The sequence below is a fragment of the Sardina pilchardus genome, chromosome 1, assembly GCF_963854185.1.
Source record: "Sardina pilchardus chromosome 1, fSarPil1.1, whole genome shotgun sequence".
NCBI classification, from domain to species: domain Eukaryota; kingdom Metazoa; phylum Chordata; class Actinopteri; order Clupeiformes; family Clupeidae; genus Sardina; species Sardina pilchardus.
The window spans coordinates 35886412-35911411 of NC_084994.1; the positions used below are offsets into that span (position 1 = coordinate 35886412).

Sequence of the window (25000 nt, forward strand, 5' to 3'; positions counted from 1 at the left end):
ACACGCATATGCATTGGTGAACACAGAAGACACACACACACACACACATGGAAACACGTGCTATATATGTAATGCTTACGGAGTATACATAGAAGTCTGGCTATTTTAATTGGCTACCAGGGTGTGAAGCCATCTTTGTTGTTTTCCTCTCAACTGTGTGGAGGAGCAGGTGTTTTCTTAGTCATAGAGCAAACTCCACCTCAAGCCGTCCGAAACATAAACAGTTCAACACTAAAAAAACACTTTACACTCTTGGAAAACCACACGATGCACGTAAGACACTTTCCTACTTGAAGCATCACATTATTAGATTTGTAGTGAGCTAGCCTAGTTCTGTTTTCCTTCAGTTATTCCCTATTACGACAGCAACACACAACCTATAACTTGTGTGGGTTTTTTTTTTACCACAATTAGTACAGCAACCATAGTAACCATCTTCCTTCTCGTCTCTCATTGGGTAATGAGGCTCTGATCCTGTCAGTAGTTCTTAGTGCTGTGTTTGTCATTTAAACATTCCTTCTGGTTGCATCATGTGTGCTTTTTAATTCACCAGCGGCTAGCCCAGCAGCTTAAACAACTGCTACACTGAACAACAAGGCTTTTATATCACAACTGGAAGAAGGCCTACATCAACAGTTAGGATGGACAGATAGTTGCCAGCTCTCTTTGTCTCTCTCTCTCTTTCTCTCTTCCTTTCTTTTTTTCTTTCTTTCTACACACACCCACACAGCTCTCTATGTAGTATCATCTGATCTGATCTTGTGTCACCTCTCTCTCTTCCTCTCCCTACCTGTCTCTCACCCTCTCCCTACCTCACCATCTCCCTCCCTCTTTCTCTTCCTCTCCCTCTCTCCTCCTCACCCTCTCCCTACCTCTCCCTCTATCTCTCTTTTTCTCCCACTCCCTCTCTATCTCTTTCTCTCCCACTTTCTCCCTCTGTCTTTCTCTCCCTACCTCACCATCTCCCTCCCTCTTTCTCTTCCTCTCCCTCCCTCTTCCTCACCCTCTCCCTACCTCTCTCTCTATCTCTCTTTTTCTCCCACTCCCTCTCTCTCTTTCTCTCCCACTTTCTCTCTCTCCCTCTCTATCTCTCTTTTTCTCCCTTTCTCTCCCTCTCTCTTTCTCACCCTCTCCCTACCTCTCTCTCCCTATCTTTTTCTCACCCTCTCCCTACCTCTCTCTATATATATATCTTTCTCTCCCACTCTCTCTCTCTCCCTCTATCTCTCTCCCTCTCTCTACCTCTCCCTCTCCTTATCTCTCTCAGTGTAGTATCATCTGCTCAGATCAGATCACATCTGGTCTCATCTCTCATTGTGTAATGAGCTTGTCCTCCCAGTGCTTGCTTCATGTGTGTTTCTCAAAACAAAATCAATCCCCCCCCCCCACACACACGCTATCACCGGCTCCAGTCACACCCTCATCAGCCGTACGCTTTCTCTCTCTCTCTCTCTCTCTCATTCGCTCTCTTGTTCTCACTCTCTCATTCGTCGCTCTTGCTCTCTCTCTCTCTCTCTCTCTCTCTCTCTCTCTCGTTCGTCTCTCTAGCCGGCGTTCGGCCAAGCTCCACTGGCTGGCCATCGATCCACTCTGTGATGGACGGTGGGGGGTGCGCTGCACTTCCTCTCCCTGTCCTGTCAACAAGGATTGTGGGTCAAAACTAAAGAGTGTTTTTTTTTTATATAAAATAAAATGAACAAGATGATATTGACCTGTACGCTGTTTGTTTCAACGTATCACACTTTCTTGTGACCGTTCCTTTAATGAAAGTGGAGACCAAAACAATTTACAGTATGTGAAGTCATGAATGGAAGTGCTTGGGGGAGGTGTGTGTCTGTGTGTGTGTCTGTGTGTGTGCATGCGCTTGGGGGAGGTGGGTGGGTGTGTGTGTGTTCTGAGTGGAGCTGCAGTAGAAAGTATGACCTCTAGTTTGTTTGTTTGTTTTTAGACTGGCTAGTTTGTGGTGTTTGTGGACACAGCAAATATCCTGTAGAGGTTCCAGGTCAGTCTCCCCACCGCAGTGTCCCTGTGACTGGACTAGTCGTCCTGACCGGTTGAACGGGCAGCTCATGGGTAGACTCTCCGTGTGTGTGTGTGTGCCTGTGTGTGCCTGTGTGTGCCTGTGTGTGCCTGTGTGTGCCTGTGTGTGCCTGTGTGTGTGTGTGTGTGTGTGTGTGTGTGTGTGTGTGTGTGTGTGTGTGTGTGTGTGTGTGTGTGTCTGTGTGTGTGTCTGTGTGCTCATACTGTAGGTTCACTCTCCCAGGCAGCACACCAGTGCTTCAGTATGGTAAGTGTGGAGGCCACAGAGTCTGTGCCAAATGAAAGGCTGAAATCTAAGAGTAGAGTGTTCGGTGTGCCCACACACACCGGCGGTGACTGAAATAGCCAAGCCTGCTGTGTTGAGCGCCTGCGTCATGTCCGACGGAGTGTAGTTCACACGGACATCTGCCTTCATTTCCGTAGCTCTCCGCTGTATTTTAAGGGCTACGGCAATTAGTCGATTGATCAATTTGTTGTTGTCGACTATTAGATAAATCGCCAACGGTTTGGGGAATCGGTTTTATCAGCTTGTGCCTTTTGTTTGAGGAAAACACCTCAAAATTCTCTTTTTAAACTTCAAAGAATTCTACTCCACCTGGAAGTGTTTTTGCACCCACCAGCCTCTGACTTCAGCAGAAAAGTGTGAGTGTGTGAGCGAGAGAGAGAGAGAGAGAGAGAGAGAGAGAGTGTGAGTGTGTGCCTGCCTCTCTGGGTGTATGGGAATGTACTCAAACCTGTGCACTTTCCAACATACGTAGGCTACACACACTTAGACACATTATGCATTCATATCAAGCTGACTTGAGGTGTGTGTGTGTGTGAGCGTGTGGGAGAGAGAGAGAGAGTGTGTGAGTGCCAGGGAAAGGGAAAGTGGAGATGTCATCTAAAACTAGTGTCAGGTATCCCAGGAAACACACACACACACACACACACACACACACACACACACAGACACACAGAGAGAGTTTAAGCCTACATCCCTTGGCTTTAGCATGCTGACTTGCTCCTTGTCTCTTGGCGGTTCTAGCGGCTATATCCTGTCAGCAGTGGAGCGTCATGTGCTCACTTGTTGGGTGCTGTGTTATGATAGAACCCATGTGGCACCGCAGAACACACACGCTGGCAGCACACACAGCACACTCAGCTGCCAGAGTACACACACACACACACACACACACACACACATATGCAAAGACATACACACACACACACACACACACACACACACACACACACGCCCAGAGAGACAGAAACAGAGAGTGTCATTTGATCCACGATTTAGAGAGAGAGGGAGCGAGACAGAAAGCGAGAGTGTATCATGTGCTGCACGTTTTTAGAGAGAGACAGAGAGAGAGAGAGATAGAGAAAGACAGACAGAAAGAGAGAGAGAGTGTGTCCTGTGATGCATGTTTTAGACTTCTGTAGGTGTGTGCAGATGTAAGGAACAGGAGTGCGTTAGAGTGCTCTGTAGGTTGATGTGGCGCAGCGTTCATGCTATGTGTGGGGGTGTATCAAAAACTGGAATGTGGACCAGATATGCGGATAGGTTAGTGGGCTCACCGAACAAAGGCAGGAATGGATTAGTGCGTTGGCCTTGTGTGTACAATTGGCCTGTGTGTGGTGTGTGTGGTGTGTGTGGTGTGTGTGGTGTGTGTGTGTGTGTGTGTGTGTGTGTGTGTGTGTGTGTTTGTGTGTGTGTTTGTGTGTGTGTGTGTGTGTGTGTGTGTGTGTGTGTGTGTGTGTGTGTGTGTGTGTGTGTGTGTGTGTGTGTGTGTGTGTGTGTGTGTGTGTGTGTGTGTGTGTGTGTGTGTGTGTGTGTTTGCTTGCTTTGAGAGGAATGGCATGTGTACCTGCTTGTTCATGGAAGCCTAGTGCAAACAGGCAGCGGGAGCAACACCCTGTGGGTTCTCTGAGCGCATTGTGTTTGGCTGTCAAGCAGACACTTTTCTCAGGGTGTGTGTGTGTGTGTGTTTGTGTGTTTGTGTGTGTGTGTGTGTGTGTGTGTGTGTGTGTGTGTGTGTGTGTGTGTGTGTGTGTGTGTGTGTGTGTGTGTGTGTGTGTGTGTGTGTGTGTGTGTGTGTGTGTGTGTGTGTGTGTGTGTGTGTGTGTGTGTGTGTGTGTGTGTGTGTGTGTGTGTGTGTGTGTGTGTGTGTGTGTGTGTGTGTGTGTGCGTGCGCGCACAGGTGGGAATACTATCAATTATTTTCACCTCACATCTCTTTATTTAGCAGATGCTTGTATTCAAAGCGAGGTACGAAAGGAAGGTTAGCCATTCAGGCCTACCAGTTGTTGTGCCATCTAAGGAGATGGAGGTTGAAGGAGAGGGAAGAAAGGAAGTGCATGTTGGGTTTATTCATCGATAATCTATTCATCTCTACAACCCACTCATGCAGACAGACAGACAGACAGACAGACAGACACACACATGCACATACTGTAGTACACCTCCTCAGTAAGCCTGGTAGACTTGTTGTGAGTTTTGTGTGTGTGTGTGTAATACAGTCCTCTCTTCAGACATCATATTTTGTGTATGGTTGTCTGTGTGTTGCGTGGCTGTGTTTGTTGTGTGTTTGTGTTTGTGTGTGTGTGTTGTGTATGATTGTGTGTGTGTGTGTCAGTACAGTCTTACCTCTCTTCAGACATCATATTTTGTATAGGTTGCGTGTGTGTGTACAATCTTGTCTCTCTCTAGACATCATGTATATCGTATTGGGTATATAGGGATCGACCGATATGGTTTTTTCAGTTTTTTTTCCGATATCTAAAACCGATATTTCAGTTGTCAAAAAAGGGGGTAAATATATAGTTGTCCCTGCCACCGAAAGCCTCCTCTTCTCCACACACACACACACACACAGCCCTTGTAAACCCATGTTCGCCCTGTGCCAACCAGAGGGCATCGTGGGATTGAGGTCGTGAACTCCGAGAGTCCACCAAAGTCAGGTCATGCGGCTGGGTTCCAGTTGGCATTGGTTTGTTGGGTCGGATCGGGTCAGGTTCCTAACGGACTCGATGGGACAACTGACCCCAATTCTCTCCTCTGGACTCCGAGATGGGAACTAATTCTGATGTGCATGTGACCTATATGATATAACACAGCCTAGATATATGAAGTGGATATGGATATGAGATGACAAGATAGTGATATGAGTGAACACACAGATTCATATTGATCAAATATTTATATAGGGTATTGATATGATGCGTACGCATGCAGTATTTATATAATATGGATGTGATATTGATATGGTTCTATAAGATCTTACATGTGTAAGTGATATGATACGGATGTGATTCACATTCAAATTCTGTGGAGGTTGTATTGATATGATATTGGTGTGATGTTGATATCGATATAGACATGATGTTTATCTAGACATGGTGATGTGGTATATGACTATTCTGTGGAGGTTGTATTGATATGATATTGGTGTGATGTTGATATCGATATAGACATGATGTTGATGTTGATCTAGACATGGTGATGTGGTATATGACTATTCTGTGGAGGTTGTATTGATATGATATCGGTATAGACATGATGTTGATATAGACATGGTGATGTGGTATATGACTATTCTGTGGAGGTTGTATTGATATGATATCGGTATAGACTTGATGTTGATATAGACATGGTGATGTGGTATATGACTATTCTGTGGAGGTTGTATTGATATGATATCGGTATAGACATGATGTTGATATAGACATGGTGATGTGGTATATGACTATTCTGTGGAGGTTGTATTGATATGATATCGGTATAGACTTGATGTTGATATAGACATGGTGATGTGGTATACTATTCTGTGGAAGTTGTGGGTGATGCGGCGTACTCAGGGAGTGCAGTGATGTGTTTAAGAGGCTCTGGAAACTAACCGATTGGCACGCTGGTTTGTGTGTTTGTGCTGGAGGTGGTAATCTCCTCCTGGGCCAACTGGCCCATACTGGGCAGACCTCCCAGAGTGGAGGAGTGATTTCATCCACAAGCAGGAGCTTTCAATACAGGATTAGAGAGAGAGAGACAGAGAGAGAGATGGATGGAGGGATAAAAAGATAGAGGGAGAAAGAGAGATGGATGGAGAGATGGATGGAGAGATGGATACAGTAGATAGATAGATAGATGGGGGGGGGATAGATAGATGGGGGGGGGATTCTTTTGCTGCCTGGCAACCACACACAACAACATACATTAGTACATCAGTAGGACAGTTGACACTGTTGGAGAGAGAGAGCGAGATGGGTAGTGAGTGACTGATAGAGATAGATAGAGACAGAAAAAGAGAGTGATTACTCTAAAACAACTTCCACAATGTGCTTCGGTGTCAGTGTCAGTGTCATTAAGATTTGAAAGGTCAAGAGTGAGCTCAGGTGAGGATATAAATGACTCCGTCAGAAGCAGGAGCAGATTCACTCAGTCCGTTCAACACTGAAAAGCAGCACTGGAAATGGGGCATTTTGCCCACGAATGTGTTTAGCTGTGCTGAATGCTACAGTACGACCACAGAGAGAAGAGTCCACACACGGATGTGGTTTTCTGTGTGTGCCTGTTGAGGGGCTTGGCTGCTTTCTCTGTGGACTAAGTTTGAACAAAGAATCAGATGTATGAGAAGAATGGACCAAACTTTAGACACCCATCTCCTTATGCTGGTGCGGAAGTGAAGAGGATGGGCTGGGACTGAGGGGTTGACAGGGTGTTGACAGGTCATAGGTGATGAGACTGACGGCTACAGTACAAGTGCGGCTGCTAAGGGAAGGCAGGGCAGAGAGGTACATGAAAAAGAATAGAATCGAGTCAAATAGAATAGAGCAGCCTACAGAGAAATAGAATATGGATACAATGGGTATAGGCATGCCACAAAAGAAGAGGTCTACACTCAAGCACCAAAAAAAAGGCTTATGTGTTTCTTTTAACCTTTCGTCCATGTATTTTTTATTTTATTTTATTTTATTTTTTTGGCGGGGGAATTGATTCCTTCCTTTCTATAGTTTAGTTTTTCTCTCTTTTTCATTTTTTATTAGCATTAGGCCACTAGTATTGAAAATCAAATGTTATTACTGCCTGTTATTAATGTCTTAAAGCAACACTATAGAGTTTTTTGTACCTTAAAATAATGTTTACAAAATCATTTCAGTGGTTCATCAACTCGTAACAGGGTGAACGGCACTTCTGCATTCGCTTCGCGGCCCTCTATCGACTATAACCGCACTATTTAAGTTTACCAGATCAGGTAGCAGTTCTGTAGTTCAATGGATTGAGACATAAGAAACTACAAATTTGACTTGTTTCGATCATGTCGCAATACTTTCATACAATCATGCAACATACTCTACCTTGTCTATAGACGTCGTTATTTGCTGGGTAAACAAATAGCGTGCGTGTGACAAAGAAAAGGAAAGGAAAAGTGCTTTAGTGTGGCTTTAATGCTTCGTCAATACTGTACAATGCACAGCTCATTGAATAGAGTAGAGCAGGCAACTATCTTTAAACAGAATGGAACAGTGTGTAAATGGAGGTCAGCTGTTGTCAAGTGTTCTATATGGATGTTGTATGGATGTTACCGTGGAGATGAAATGGACTATACTGTATGGTGCAGCATAGAACTAGACAGCAGACCTGCAGCACATTCAGTCTGCCTGAGACTGAGAGCACAAAGAGACAAGTGAAGGGAACGGTACCGTACGCCGATATACGAGGGCGTGTTAGATTGACAGGCTCGTTTTTTTAAAGTTACGGGGGAGAACGAAGAGCAGAAGCGAAGCTGTCGGAGAACTAACCGACGCGAAACGGAGCGATCGGGACACGGAGAACACGGAACATTAGCAGGCGACGACGCCAGTCTCCCGAGGCCTCTTCTTTTTTGGCGCTCGCCGGAGAGACGGCGTCAGAGACACGACGGAGACGCTTGTCAGCGTTTTTTTTTTTCCCGTTCTCAGTTCACGTGCCGTGCGGCTTCACATTGTCTGCCGGCTCGTTCCCCATGAATATTTAATGGGTCCCATTCACTGGTGTCCTCAGGCAGTGGCCATGAGTAGATTGACAACACTATTTTTGAAGCGTTCTTCTCCATTTTGTCCTCCCCTGAATCTCCTGAATCTGCTGCTGCTGAGTTCTGCTCAAGGTCTCTTATCTTTATTCGTATTCATTTATTTATTTATTCGTTCATTTATTTGCTTGCCCAACAGTTCCGTTTTGGTTGGACTCAGCCCCTTAGGTTATGTTACAAACAAAGTTTATTGCTAATTAACTCCTTAGATGACTCCAAACTGAATTGAAATTGGAATTGGATACGCACTGAGAGACCACTTCTCTTCCAGTTCAACGTGTGTGTGTGTGTGTGTGTGTGTCTGTGTGTCTGTGTGTCTGTGTGTGTGTGTGTGTGTGTGTCTGTGTGTCTGTGTGTCTGTGTGTCTGTGTGTCTGTGTGTCTGTGTGTCTGTGTGTGTGTGTGTGATACGCACTGAGGGACACCGCTCCTCCAGTTCAGCACTAGTGCCGCTGTGTGTGTGTGTGTGTGTGTGTGTGTGTGTGTGTGTGCTGCTACTCTCCCACTTCCTGCTGGTGGTCTCGGTGACGATGCGTCACTTCCCCCGCGGTGGCCCGTGGCTCTGACTCCGCCGCCCCGCCGCCATGCTCTGGTAATCAGCACCGTAATGGGGCACGATGAGGTTTCACTTCCACTCTAATTGGGCCCGCCCCCCGTTCCTCCACATTTGAGATTTTTCTCCATCCCTGAAGCGACCGAGTGTGTGCATGTGTCTGTGTGTCTGTCTGTCTGTGTGTGTGTGTCTGTGTGTTTGTGTGTGTGTATGTGTGGGTATCAGTCTGTGTGGGTATCAGTCTGTGTGTGTGTGTGTGTGTGTGTCTGTGTGTGGCGGATGTTAAAAGGCCCCCCGACGTGGGTGTGATATCAAATTAGCGTAGCGATCTGAGCGCTGCAGAGGAGGGGATTTGTAGCGTAGTGGCCTGCGTGCACCAGCCTCCCGCCTCGTGTTGTTCTTTGTTAAAGGTCTCTCCACACAGCCAACCACCCACCCCTACTCTCTCTATCTCTCTCACACACATGTGTACACACACACACACACACACACACACACACACACACACACACACACACACACACGCAAACACGCACACACACGCACACACACACACACACACACACACAATCATGCACGGCACAAATATAGAAGTCCAAAAAATGAAGAGTGGAATAGATGGATGACGCACACAGCAGTACTGTGTGAGGCCCATCTCCTTCAGCGCACTGCCTGCCTGCCTGCCTGCCTGCCTGCCACCCACGTAACCCCCCTTTAGGATGTTCGCTCTCTGGCAGCATTAATGGAGATCTTTCTTCTTCTTTTTTTTTTTAATACCGCCCCAAGTCACAGGCTGGTTTTCAAAAGCTTGAAGGCAAATGGCACGGCACGGCTCACCGTGGACGATAACCTCCGCAGTGGCCCTGATAGTTACCGCGGTGACGAGCACGCAACTAGCAAGGTTGTGCTCGTGCTAACGTTATGGTTTTCAAAAATGTGACGCCAACACAACCGAATCACACCAGCGAGCCGTTTCACAACGTCGCAAGAAGTCGGGCCCAGTGTTTGCAGCACGTGTCCGGTGGCGACTACTTCACAGGGTATCGATGCTCAACCGTGTCGAGATCGGTTCCCTCACAAGACTTGTTCCTGACTGCACGTTGGACGTTTGCAAGGAAGACATAAGCAAGGTTAAATGTCTTGTGTATCTCATGGAGGCCATTAGGTCCGTGTGGTGAACTGACCATCTCACTTAGTTGTGTCTCCAAAGGACGCGATGCTGCTGGTGACGAGGCTTTTAGGGCATAGTGCTCAAGACTCCTAAGGACACGATGCTGCTGGTGATGAGGCTTTTAGGGCATAGTGCTCAAGACTCCTAAGGACACGATGCTGCTGGTGACGAGGCTTTTAGGGCATAGTGCTCAAGACTCCTAAGGACACAATGCTGCTGGTGACGAGGCTTTTACCGTGCAGTCACACGCTTGCGTCCGCCAACGTATGCCTCATTTTGTCACATTTCCATAAACGCGAACTGATTGGTTTGTCAGTGTTCGAAAATTTGCATACACGGAATTTCATTGGCTGGCGCTTGCGCGATCCGTCAAAAGTTGAACATTTCTCACTCCTAAGGACACGATGCTGCTGGTGACGAGGCTTTTAGGGCATAGACGAGGCTCTCCAAATTGAATCGTTTCTTCCTTGGGTCATTTCAGACCTTTCCTGAAAATTTCATCAAAATCCATCCAAGTGTTTGAGTTATCTTGCTGTGTGTGTGTGTGTGTGTGTGTGTGTGTGTGTGTGTGTGTGTGTGTGTGTGTGTGTGTGTGTGTGTGTGTGTGTGTGTGTGTGTGTGTGTGTGTGTGTGTGTGTGTGTGTGTGTGTGTGTGTGTGTGTGTGTGTGTGTGTGTGTGTGAGAGAAAGAGAGAGAGTGTGTGTGTGTGTTTGTGAGAGAAAGAGTATGATAGAGATAGAGATAGAGATTGTTTGTGTGGGAGAGTGCTGGCGTGAGAGTAAGAGTGAGTGTGTTGGCCGTGTGTGTGTGTGTGTGTGATGATCACGCCCTTTCTAAACATGTTGGACTCTGGTTGTGTGTTGCTGATAGAGTGGTTAGTTTGTTTGCATATGTAGCGCTAATCCCATTATTGCCGTCGGTCAAACTCCGTGTAGTTGTAAACAAAATCCCTAATTGCTTTAACACACTTGTTCAACAAGTCTCTCTCTGTCAGACACATTACTTGTGTTCTCAGAGAGCTATTAAAGCCTCCCGCACGTATCTAGTGTGGTCTGTTTCTGAGCAGTCAGTTGTGCTGTACGTAGCCTAATAGCCCTGCTGTGTCTTTGTGTGTGAGTAATAGGCTACCTAATATAGCCTTCAGGTCCATTAGCTCTTCTGTTTTGAGTCTAAGCATGTACCCAAACAGCTTTACGACAAATGAATGTTGTTTCATTTTCAAAATGTTGCTGTATAGCATACAGATAAGGTTGCTGTACATGCTTCCAAAACTAGAAGATGTGGTCATTAAGCTGGGCTCAAACTACACGACTATCGGCCCGATAATCGGCCGAAACCGGCCCTTACGACAATCGGTGGAATGTTCACTTCCCAGGAGGATCGTAAGCGATTGTCGGCCCCGTTTCCCTAGTCGTGAACGACGTTCTAAGATAGAATTTTACGGGTTCTGAGACTGCCCGATCGCAAATCGTAGATATCAAACATGTTTGATATTTACGACTGGAAATAGAATGTTGAGCAACGACGAGAGTTCTTTTGATAGGCCTACTGAACTCGAAGGAGAAAAAAATAAAAATGAAGTGGACAAACCAACTAGGGAAGCGCTTGAAGAATTGTGGGAACAATATAATGTTTGTACAATGTAACGGTTGGGCTCATCAGTACACCCACCATCAAACACAAACACAAACAAACACACACACACACACACACACACACACGCCTGCATGTGTGCGTCTGTAGGCTATACGTCCCTTAAGGTATGTCTGTGTACACCAAATTGGACTAGGCTACCATACCTTACCAACTATGCACAGTATCCCATTAGCTGCACGCCATCAGGCAAATCTACAACGTTATCAAAATTAACTTAATGCAGAGCTCTATCCACGCACACACATTTTGTTTGAGCAGGAGAGATTAGCACGCAGGCGCGCAACTAGGATACTTGTTTTCTTTTACCTGCTATCGTTACCAGCACACAATTAATGTGAAGCTAATCACAACTCAATACTCAACTCATCATGGATATTATATCGCAAGTTCTTTTAAACAACGAAAACAGGAAGGATGGAGAATGGAGGCAGCAAAACTAGGCCTATTCCAGATGGACAAAACAGGTAGATAAATGTGTGCTTGTCGGAATTGACTAGCTGTTTAAAGCAAGACGTTGAAGATAACTTAGCTTTATAGGGTTGTCTGTGTAACGTTGTCCAAATGAGTCGGCCACTGTTAGCCTTTATTGTTGTATTAATTTATTGATTGCATGTGGATACTGTTATGTAGACTACTTTTTTGCTGACCAATGCACGAATCTAAAACCGAGAAACGGACTTGTCCAGTAGGCAATTATTTTCCGGTGGGAGAGGTTGTTTGATGGGTGTGACTGTCACACACACACACACACACACACACACACACACACACACACACACACACACACACACACACACACACACACAAACACACACCTTTAGCTCTCGCATGTGTGATTCAAGTTACATGTATGCTATTTGGGCGGACTGATTATAACTAGGCTAGGTCTCATTTACAGTGTTGCAAGACCAAATGTAGCCTAATGCCAACACGCTGTAAAACGGCTAGGCCATAGCATGTAGCCTACATGCACGAAAGTTGAAACCATTTCACATCAGGCTTGTGCAAAATTCAGAATTGAATTGAGAATGACTCCTAAATTCCAATTAAATTCTTGAGTTTGAATTGAATTTGAATTGAGGTCAAAAACAGGATGCAGAATTACAATTCGAATTTGAATTAAGGGAAGTAGAATTGAAATTCAATGAAATTCAAACCAATTCATAAACATAATATAAGGGTACGCTGCAAATTATTTGGTTCTTGTGTTCAACTTTACACTATCTTAAATCAAGCACATCTTTTTTTTTGTCTCAAATAGGCATGAAATCTTAAAATGAGGTAAATACTGTTAAAATGAGATCTTTTACATCTCTCCCTCAAATTCTCATCAAAATAAAGCTTGTTTTAAGATTAAGTGACAAGAAAATTTGACTTAATTTAAGATGACATTTAAGATTTAAGATATCATCTTAAAACAGCAGTTTATGCTTATAACAACTTATGTAGCAACTTTAAATATACATAATCTAGACTTTTCACAAGCTGTGGTACTGTGGCGCAACAGGTTACAGCATTAGTACCTTGTAGCCTACTCATCCAACTACCCACGGGGACCCGGTTCGGATCTCACCTGCGGTCATATTCAAATCTCTCCCCAACTCTGTCACTCACCTACCCGCTACCTGTCTATCTTCATTGTCCTATCTGAATAAAGGCAAAAAGTCCAGAAAATATTCTTCCAAAAAAAAGGAATATAATCTGAGGCTGTTTAAATTTAAGTAACCTCATTTTACAACCAGCATTTTATGCTTATATTAAGTATATTTTACTTATTTTGAGGATGTAAAAATTATATTTATAAGTAATCTTAAAAACAGCAATTTCAGCTTATGTTAAGTTTCCAAATACCTCTGTAGACATGCTTATTGCTAGATTTTTTTAAATTTATCTTAATTCACACAATCTTGCTGCATGGACAGAAAATTTCACTTGTTTTGAGTACCTTTTACCTCAGATTTAGTGTTTTTATCTTGTTTTTAGACACCCTTTTTTGCAGTGTTTAACAATTAAGTTTCACAAAATGTCAGATATGATCTCAACAAACACACAATTTATAATTGAAAACAGTAATCAATTACATTTCCAATGTAAGTTTCCCTGAACTGAATGTATGTGAGATTCAACACTTTCTTCCTGTTATGTGACATGTGAATTTGTTTTGAATTGCCATGAATTGAATTCCACTTCCTGTCATTCCAATTCCAATTCAAATTCAACTTCCTGTGGGGTGGGGCCAATTCAATTCAAATTCCAACTCATGAATTGAATGGAGGCAAATTCTAAAATTCGGAATTGTGCACAAGCCTGTTTCACATGCATCCATAGAGTAGCCTACGTCAAGTTATCTGTTATGAAGCGGAGGGCATAGCCTAACATCTTAGCCTGTAGAGTAGAGCATGGAATAATGTCGCACTGCTGCTACAAGTAAAATTGAGCATCGTATGGCGATGATCAACACACAGCAAAAACTAGGCAGTCTGGTCATTAGGCTTAGCACCTTTATAAGGTCCACTGAACGTTTTCCATTAAGTTCCACATTGGGCTAGCCTGCCTATACTTTAACGCACCAGGCAACAGGCAAAATTACGAGCCTATGTAAAAGTATAGGTTATGTTATCACGAACAGCATCCAATTACTGTTCAGATGCCTATTGGCCTATTCCAAAAACTTAAATTTCCGTGAATTGATATTATATTTTCTCCATGCAAACCTGCACTGCGAAGCTCTCTGTTCACTGCTGTAGGTAGGATTTATTTATTATTTTTGGAGTGTGAAATTATGGGACGGTGGTAAGAAGTGGGGAAAGCTGCATGTGAGTTCGCACTCTTGACTGGGAGATTTGCTGTAAAGTAAACTCTGTAACGTTATGGTCATCGCGGCCAGCAAGATCACCCATTCTGTCAGACTTTGCTGCCTGCTCGTCGTCCTTAATGAAACCCTGCGAAATCATATTGGTCAGGAGCTCTTTCTCGCATGCGAAATTCCGCATCAAACAAACCGTTTCGAAAGTTTATTTCATTGCAACGAACTTCGGTGAACTAGATTGCAACTCTATCCCATTCAATGTTCCCCGTTTTTGGTGGTCCCAGCTTTGGGTCATGTTATCATTGTAATGCCATGAAGGCTAGTCTACCCGACTGAAGAACGTGTGGTGTGACATGCTTTCAGGAAAATGTAGGCTACTGAGTTTTCATCTCACACGTCATCACGGAATATAGCCTAGGTAACAAGTCAATCGCAGGAAAAATCTTGTAATCGTGCGGAACATGAGCATGTTTACGATTGGAGACACGATAATCGGTTGCGATTCTCTTTATGTGTGCGCTGCAACCCGACGTCAAAATCGCATACGATTTTTAAATAGTGTAGTTTGAGCCCAGCTTAGGTTTCTGTACAGTATGCTTCTAGAACTAGAAGATGTGGTCATTAATAGGTTGCTGTACATGCTTCTAGAACTAGAAGATGTGGTCATTAATAGGTTGCTGTACATGCTTCTAGAACTAGAAGATGTGGTCATTAATAGGTTGCTGTACATGCTTCTAGAACTGGAAGATGTGGTCATTAACAAGCTGTTGTACATGCTTCTAGAACTAGAAGATGTGGTCATTAACAGGTTGCTGTGTAATGGTCCTCCCCTGACTTGGGGATCGCCGGAAAGGTCACGGAAGGTTGTGTTTGTGGCTCTCTGAAAAGGTCACCCAGAATGTAATTTATAGCTGTTGAATTGTTTTGCAGTCTTGACCTGGAGATATGTCATCTTAGTATCTCACACACACACACACACACACACACAAACACACACACAGTGTCTCTTTATTCCTCTTCCAGCTCAGAGGACCCATATGAGTGCATGTCATGTAAATGCACTCATTAGGTTTGAATTATACAGTGCAGTGACATTCTGTCTGCACACCCTAATGGCAGGTGAATGTCTTTCAACAAGCAGCACTTTGTGTGTGTGTGTGTGTGTGTGTGTGTGTGTGTGTGTGTGTGTGTGTGTGTGTGTGTGTGTGTGTGTGTGTGTGTGTGTGTGTGTGTGTGTGTGTGTGTGTGTGTGTGTGTGTGTGTGTGTGTGTGTGTGTGTGTGTGTGTGTGTGTGTGTGTCAGCCATAGCTACTGTGTGCCATGTGGGAGCATTGAGCCAACTCCTCAGTGATTGCGGTCAAAGGTCTTGCCCGTGGTGTTAAAAGCAATGCAGTGACATTCTTACTTCTTACAGCCTGTATCTGCTCCAATGAGCCCCAGGGGAATCATTGCATTTACGGTCGGACTGGGGGAAAAAAGAAAGAAATCAATACCAAAGGAAAAAGAATCGGTTTCAAATCTGGATGCTAGATCTAGGCAGTTCTTGAGTCATCAAACTGACTAAACAAACTATTCATAAAGCTTACTGATGCAAGAACATCTGCATGTGCAGATAACTTAAATCCCACCAAAGATGACTTCATAGGTGTTGTAGAGATGACTTCAAAGGTGTTGTAGAGATGACTTCATAGGTATTGTAGAGATGACTTTATAGGGTAGTCCTACGTGTTGTAGAGACGACTTTATATGTGTTGTAGAGATGACTTTATAGGTGTTGTAGAGATTACTTTATAGGGTAGTCCTACGTGTTGGAGATGACTTTATACTGTATGTGTTGTAAAGATGACTTTATAGGTGTTGTAGAGATGACTTTATATTGTATGTTGTAAAGATGACTTTATAGGTGTTGTAGAGATGACTTTATACAGTATGTGTTGTAGAGATGACTATAGACTAGGCCTATGTTTTGTAGAGACGACTTTATGTTGTAGAGATGATTTTATAGGTGTTGTAGGGATGACTATAGGTGTTGTAGAGATTACTTTGTTGTAGAGATGACATTATATAGACTAGGCTTATGTGTTGTAGAGATGACTTTATATGTTGTAGAGATGACTTTATGTGTGTTGTAATGTAATGTAGCGCAATATGTCACGGTATTTTTGACAATAACAACATATATTTTTTTTAAAAGTATATTTTAGGACTTTTTTGCCTTCAGTGAAGAGTGACCGGAAGTGAATGTGAGGGAGAAATTGGGTGGAATTGGGAAATGGGCGTGGTGACAGTTTTGAACTGTTTTTTTTTTTAAACTGTTTTCAGCTTTGCAGTCTTCTTGAGAGAGCCGTGCTAACACATAAAAGTAAAACTTGGTCCTGACCAATGAATCATCTTGGTTCGGAAGACCGTTTGAACTCCTCATTCAGTAATTCTTGTTCATGTTCTTCATGTGAGTAGGCCACCTTTTGCACATAAACGTGTCAACAACTTGGCTACATTATATACAGATGAAATGTGATATTGTCTTATCATGGGAAGAATTTTTACCAGGACATTGTTTCTCTCTCTCTCTCTCTCTCTCTCTCTCCCTCCCTCCCTCCCTCCCTCCCTCCCTCCCTCTCTCTCTCTCTCTCTCTCTCTCTCTCTCTCTCTCTCTCTCTCTCTCTCTCTCTCTCTCTCTCTCTCTCTCTCTCTCTCTCTCTCTCTCTCTCTCTCTCTCTCTCTCTGGGGGTTGCCCCATGAGAGGAGAGGTGTAAGGTGATGTCTCCTCTTGGGTCTTCTCAGCCGATGACTCATCGAAGTCCATTTATCTCCCCTCTCTCTCTCTCTCTCTCTCTCCCTTCTTCTGTGAAGTTACTGATGGTGGGAATGTGGTTTAGAATGTGTGAGACCGAGAGAGAGGTTTTCTTTCGTTAGTGGGAGGATGCAAGTCATGTGGTTGAAGTCTTTTTTTGTGTGTGGTGTGATGTAACTCTGTAAAAGCTTGTGACAATGATTTATTGAAGGAGTGTTGAACCTTTCTCTTTCTCTCTCGCACTTACTGTACTCTGTCCTCTCTCTCTCTCTTTATCTCTCTCTCTCCCTCTCTCTCCCTCTCCCTCATACTGTACACACTCCTACTGACACTCTCTTTATTTAATTCATGTCTAATGTGTGACCAGTGAGTCTCCTCTTCTCTCTGCATCATCCTTTTTACTCTTTCACTCCTTCTCTTTCCCTCCATACCTCCATTCCTCCTCACTCTCTCTCTCCCTCCATACCTCCATACCTACTCCCTCTCTCTCCCTCTATCCCTCCCTCTCTCTCTCCCTCTCTCTTTTGCAGTGTATTCTGCAGAATCACTCCACTGTGTAGTTCTCGTGAGCGTATTGATTCGTGAGTTGCTGGGATGATTCCCAGCTCTGGTGAAGAAGGCCTCGTTTACATATTTACATGCCAGAGGCTACTCTACCAAAATGAACCCCATCAAACTATGGTCAAACTATGGTTTGTGTGTACAAATGTTTATGACGCTAGTTGTATGTAGTGTGTATGTGTGTACAGTGTGTGTGTGTGTGTGTGTGTGTGTCATTTACTATCATCATTGGTCTGAGTAACATTTGGTCTAATAGAGGTAATTCAGTACTGTGTTGTAGATGGTCTTTTGACACACACACACACACACACACACACACACACACACATACAGTGCATTACAAATGCTTTTCTCAGGAGAGCCCCTTGGATATGGATATCACATGCGTCATCCTCTCTCCCCATCTCCCTCTTTTCATCTCTGATCCTCTTGCTTTCTTTTCTCTATCCCTCGTTTTTGTATCTTTTTTCAGTCTCCAATTGATCTCTTTCTCACGCCTTCTCTTCCCCTCTTTCTGCTCTCTCTCTTTCTCTCTCTTTCTGTTCTCTCTCTCTCTCTCATCAATACTCACACTCTCTCCCTCTCATTGATACGCTGTCCCTCTCTTTCTATCCACCCCTTCTCTCTCTCTCTCTCTGTCTCTCTTTCTTTCTATCTTTTCTCTCTCTCTCTCTCTCTCTCTCTCTCTCTCTCTCTCTCTCTCTCTCTCTCTCTCTCTCTCTCTCTCTCTCTCTCTCTCTCCCTCTGTGGTAAGTGCTGGTGTGTCCTCCTCCAGAGCTGAATCACACTGTGCTAATCTCCCTCCTGGAGCGGAGAGCTCTGATTGGTCGACGGGCTGAGCCTCCCTGACTCAACATCACCAGCCTCGCAATCCAGGAGGAGAGATGGAGAGAATGAGAGATAAGAGAGGAGGAGAGATGGAGAGAATGAGAGATAAGAGAGGAGGAGAGATGGAGAGAATGAGAGAGAAGAGAGGAGGAGAGATGGAGAGAATGAGAGAGAAGAGAAGAGACAAGAGAGAGAGAATTGAATTTTAACATCCTTCTCCTGGAACATCGTTCTCAGGACGTATTTAAAACTTGCGTAGAGAAAGAGAGAGAAAGAGAGAGAGAGAAAGAGAGAGAAAGAGAGAGAAAAAATTTGATGCAAGGACAAACACTGAAAACACTGAAACACTGAAGTCTTTATTATTCTGTCAGTGCTTACATAAAGGAGGACCACACCTGTCTCAAACAGGTTCATCTTCTACAGAACAAAAGCGTGTGTGTCCGCGCTCGTGCTTACCTGTGTGTGTGTGTGTGTGTGTGTGTGTGCGTGCGTGCACACCTGTCTGTCTGTCTGTCTGTCTCTCTCATGTCATTTTGCCAGAGTGTATGTGCACACACATTTGTGTGTGTGTGTGTGTGTGTGTGTTTGTCTTTGTGTATGTGGCTTTGTCTGCGTATTTGTCTTCTGTCCTGGGATGGGTCGATGTGTTTCTTGCCGTTGGGCATGTTGGCATGGCCAAGCCCTGTAAGGTAGACGCTGGCAGTGGAATCTGGCCGGCAGACACACACACGCCCGCTGTGCTGTCATCACGCGTGAAGGCAGAACCACCTACAGGTGCTGTGAGCCTCAAAGATGTGGCACTCCGTCAACCCTTCTCACTCTCTCTTTCACTGTTTCACTTTTTCTTTCTTTTTTTCTTTCTTTCTGTCTGTCTGTCTTTCTTGCTTATTGTTTGGCTGATGTGTTGTATGTATGAAAGGGAGAGAGAGGGCTCTATGCACATTTTTCTGAAGTCATCCTACAGTTGCTGAGTGACATGAGTTGATGGTCATATTCAAATTTGCGTTGATCTCTTAGTTTGGAATGTGACCGTTGACTCATTCGGGTGTCACTCAGCAACTGTAGAAAGACATCAGAAAAAAAGTGCAGTGGTGTCTTATTTTTTTTCTCTCGGTGCAGTGGTCTCTTAAAGTTTTTAAAAGTCTGAGTCTGTCTTTCTGTCTTTCTCTGTCCTCTCACACAAGTGGGTTACCCAGTTTTCATTGCACTTATGTAGGCCACAAGTCCCTCAGTTGGGATATTCCCTGTGTGTGTGTGTGTGTGTGTGTTTGTGTGTGTGTGTTTTGGACCGGAACGGAGTGGTGCTCCTAGTTGTGCTTGACTTGTTCAGTCTGGAGGAAGAGCAGCAGGTTGAGGGACCAGCCCAGTGGAGGGAGAGAGAGGGCAGTTACTGGAGCAGTGGAGGGAGAAAGAGGGCAGTTACTGGAGCAGTGGAGGGAGAGAGAGGGCAGTTACTGGAGCAGTGGAGGGAGAGAGAGGGCAGTTACTGGAGCAGTGGAGGGAGAGAAGGGGTAGTTACAGGACCAGAGAAAAGGCTAATGTTGGAAAGACCAGAAAAAGGAGGAAGGCCAAGGCCAACGGCCCTATCTTGGCCATCAGAAACGGATGGTCAGAGGCACAAAGTTTATACGCTAAAGACATGGCCAGTCCACAATCACTCATTTGATGGCGTGATTTTTGTGATCAAAGGTTGGGGGCCGGACGCAAAAAGGATTTTTGTTTCTTAATCAGCCCTGGGTGTGTTTTGGGCGTAGCATCCTTTAAACCAATGAGAATGACATCTGTCATTCCCTTTAACAGGAAGCAGCGCAACTTCAAACAACGCGTTGGCATTTTGATAGTCAGTGGCACATTTGAAGGAATCTGCCAGCACGCGAGACTGTATGGAGCAGGGATTCCACTTAATCTTGCTTTACTAAAGTTCGCTTTACTGAAGTTTGACCAGCACAGTATAGCCTACTGTACATGCATCTGCACTCGTCTGTTATTTGAACTCAAAATGAAACAAACTTCACCGTGGTCTCCTAGTCAATGACAAAACTGTTCTACACATTTAATTACTTTCACTATCGACTGATATGGGGTTACCATCGAAAAAATAGCCCAAAAAAAAGCAACACTTACCCCAATAATGTTCGAATGACTGAAAACAAATCCTAAGGATATTTATCCTGTAGAGAAGTTGCTGCTTACTTCACTTGGTGAGGTTTGTAGTTTGATTGATCATGAAATGTATACTGTATGATATGGATTATGGACATTGACTTGATACCAATGATGCTTTTATGGATGCGTTTGTGAAATGGATATAACAGAGGAGATGATATGGGCATCTTATGCCACTGAAGAGTGAGTGCTGAAGGACTGCCTTATGCCTGGAAATAAAAAAGCAATAAAAAAAACCCTGCAGTGCACTGCCCAGTATTTGACACCACTTTTCTGCCAGAGCGCGTAGGAAGGTGTGTGTGTGTGTGTGTGTGTGTGACTGCGTGTGTGTGTGTGTCCTCAGCTTGTCTCCTACACAGTAAGAGCACACACACGCACAGACTAAGAATAGCCTGCAGCATTAGGTGTTGGTGCACAAGACAACAAAGGCGGCCTGTACTGGAGCAAGGGAGCGGAGACCTGTGGCAGACTACCATTTCACACCCTGACAGGGAGGAAGGATGGGCGTGTGTGTGTGTGTGTGTACGCATCCCATTTGAGAGTGTTTTAGAGATGGAGAGAGAGATGGGCTTCCCCATTCCCACTTGGAATGAAAAATATTTTTGTTGCACTTCAATTAAAGAGAGAGAGAGAGTGTGTGTGTGTGTGTGTGTGTGTGTGTGTGTGTGTGTGTGTGTATTTGTGCATTTGTGTGTTTAGAGAGGGAGGAAGCGAGAGTGTCTATACATGGTATTTTGTGTGTATGTGTTTTGAAAGGGTGGGTACTCGGCATTCGTTACATATAGATTCTGTAGGGTCTCAGTAAACCTCAATGCACACTCCTCATTAGAACCAAATGTACTGTAAAGAAAGAGTAGCCTCGGTGGCAGGAGAGGAGAGGGTAGGGATGCACCGATACCATTTTATTAAGAACGAGTATTTACATTTGCGCACTTGCCGATACTGAGAGGGTTGTTCCGCTGTTCTCTACCTGGTGAGAAGAGAGATGCTGAGAGAGTTGTTCTGCTGTTCTGTACCTGGTGAGAGGAGAGATGCTGAGAGGGTGATTCTGCTGTTCTGTACCTGGTGAGAGGAGAGATGCTGAGAGGGTTGTCCTGCTGTTCTGCTGTTCTGTACCTGGTGAGAGGAGAGATGCTGAGAGGGTGATTCTGCTGTTCTGTACCTGGTGAGAGGAGAGATGCTGAGAGGGTGATTCTGCTGTTCTGTACCTGGTGAGAAGAGAGATGCTGAGAGGGTTGTCCTGCTGTTCTGCTGTTCTGTACCTGGTGAGAGGAGAGATGCTGAGAGGGTGATTCTGCTGTTCTGTACCTGGTGAGAGGAGAGATGCTGAGAGGGTTGTTCTGCTGTTCTGTACCTGGTGAGAAGAGAGATGCTGAGAGGGTTGTTCTGCTGTTCTCTACCTGGTGAGGAGATGCTGAGAGGGTTGTTCTGCTGTTCTGTACCTGCTGAGAAGAGAGATGTCGTTTGCATGTGGCTGTTCATGGCACATGAATCACATTATTGATCAGGGGCGCCTGCGGGAATTAATATCGTGGTGCACACACTCATCAACACCCCTCCGCACGCGACCAAAACATTCAGAGCATTGTGCGTATTTTAGGTTTGTGCGTTGGCCAAATAAAAAGTAGCCTACTACATAGTACTAACAGTGCAACAGTATTCATGTCTAACAACAGCCCATATACATTTGGACAACGTTAGACAGTCCTATAAAGGCTAAAGTACAATTTGTATTGCCAACGCATTTCTTGTAGTGCATCTCTCTCTCTCTCTCTCTCTCTCCCTCTCTCTCTCTCTCTCTCTCTCTCTCTCTCTCTCTCTCTCTCTCTCTCTCTCTCTCTCTCTCTGATGCATACGTCCGTTGTTGCGTGGGTACACCTGCGTACGCGCCTGCTATTGATCGCCCTCACATGTCCTCTCCTCTGTCTGGCGGCGGAGGCCGTCCGTCCACTCGCAAACTCGAGAGACGTGTTCCAAGCTGAGCACACCGCGGACTCACATGGTGTGATGTGTTCGTGGAAATGAAGAGGGATGTTCTATTATTGATCTGTGTGTGTGTGTGTGTGTGTGTGTGTGTGTGTGTGTGGAGGAGATTAGATGGCCGAGGCTGCACATGGACCTGTGTCTTTTCTCTCAGTCTATTTTGTCTCATCACTTTTCATTGAAGTTCTCTCTCTCTCTCTTTGTCTTTCTCAAATTCAAATTCAATTTCAAATTCAAATTCAAAAAAAGCTTTATTGACATGACAAGAGCACTTGTGTTGTCAAAGCAGACATGTGACAATACAACAGATACAATATCTGTTTTGGGAAAAACAAAAGAAGAAATCTTATCAAATCAAATCAAAATAGAAAGAAAACTTATGGGTCATTCCACCTCAATTCAACAAATGCCTTCTGCTTGACCATCTCAGATTTCCTTCAAAATTTTACCACCTGAAGAGTAACCATTTAAACTGACTTAGCCAAAATATTAGATTGGTATACCTAATACATCCAGAGAAAAACGTTTTTGAACATGGTACCCCCCTTCTGATTTTTGGCACATTGGCGCCCTCATCTAAATCTGCAGCAACGTTCAGATGTCATTATCTCAAAAAGTGTTCAAGCTAAAGACTTCAAATTTTCTGTGAATAATGATTGCTACCTATAGATTCCACATAGTCATTTGTAGGCCGTATGTATTGATACTGACTGTGTTTCAATCTTGTGAAATCAGAAGAAAAATGGCAGATTTTTTTTCAACCCCCACATTGGGTGCTCCATTACACAATTTGTAAACAAAATGTTTGACAAATGGTTATATCTCTCTACAGAAGTGTTTAAGCTGTCTTTGAAAAAGTAATTAAGAGGTGTCTATATTGCTTTTTTGTTGGAAGTATTGTAACACAAAACTGAAAAATAATCAATTTGGATGATATTGTATCTCCCCATTACAGAGGTATGACACGCTATACCAATGAATTGAACACATCTCCAGAAAGAGTATGGAATGGGCTTTCAGACTGTGAAATTTCAAGATGGTATTATGGCTGCAGTTATTAAAAAACATTTTTTAAAATATTGGTCTATTACAACAATTAGCGTTGCTTTTTTGTGCTATTATTTAATGATTTCATAATCCTTGTCTTATTCCTAAGTATCAGATGTTTATGTCTCATACTGTTAAACATTTATATTTTCATTTACTTGCTGAGTGATGAACTAATAAAATATTTCCTGTATTTCCGAAATAAATTGCTGCTGTCACTATTTAATGCCACTAGATGTCACTGTTCATGGATATCAGCAATGTGTTGTTATAGTAGACCAATATTTCAAAAATAACATTTCAATAACCATAGCCATAATACCATCTTGAAATTTCACAGTCTGAAAGCCCATTTCATACTCTTTCTGGAGATGTGTTCACTTCATTGGTATAGCTTGTCATACCTCTGTAATGGGGAGATACAATATTATCCAAATTGATTGTTTTTCAGTTTTGTGTTACAATACTTCCAACAAAAAAGCAATATAGACACCTCTTCATTACTTTTTCAAAGACAGCTTAAACACTTCTGTGGAGAGACATAACCATTTGCCAAACATTTTGTTTACAAATTGTGTAATGGGGCACCGAATGTGGGGGTGTGAAAGAAATCTGCTATTTTTCTTCTGATTTCACAAGATTGAAACACAGTCAGTGTCAACACATACGACTTAGGAATGAATATGTGGAATCTATAGGTAGCAATCATTATTCACAGAAAATTTGAAGTCTTAAGCTTGAACACTTTTTGAGATAATAACATCTGAACTTTGCTGCAGATTTAGATGAGGGCGCCAATGTGCCAAAAATCAGAAGGGGGGTACCATGTTCAAAAATGTTTTTCTCTGGATGTATTAGGTATACCGATCTAATATTTTGGCTAAGTTAGTTTAAATGGTTACTCTTTAGATGGTAAAAGTTTGAAGCAAATCTGAGATGGTCAAGCAGAAATTTTCTCTAAAATCCGTTGAATTGAGGTGGAATGACCCTTATAATTATGATAAGCTAGCATGCTAGCTGAAGGAAAGAAAACTTATATTTCTTAAATCTAAATAAAAAGGAAACTTATTTTAAACCTATACATAAAAATAAAGATAGCAATAATAATAAAAAAAGAAAATCAAACATTTACCAGAGAGATGAAACTTAACATAAACTTAAGTACTAAATTGAGTATATGTCTTGGACATATACTTAAGTTCATAAGATAAAAAGGAAACTTAAGTAGAGAATTATTCTTAAGAGAATTATTCTCTCTCTCTCTCTCTGTCTCTGACACACGCACATTCTTTGCAACACACTCAAAAACACACACACGCAGTCTCAACACTCTTCACTCACTTATT

The 25000-nt window shown here is 43.6% G+C and overlaps 1 protein-coding gene across 1 annotated transcript in view; it reads left to right on the forward strand.

The window, feature by feature from the left end:
* strn (striatin, calmodulin binding protein) overlaps positions 1–25000 on the forward strand; it is a gene marked incomplete in the record, with an annotated part of 103671 nt that overhangs the window by 45701 nt on the left and 32970 nt on the right. The window contains 1 exon segment of the mRNA XM_062534366.1: positions 2250–2287. Within this exon segment, the coding sequence (XP_062390350.1) occupies positions 2250–2287 (38 nt within the window).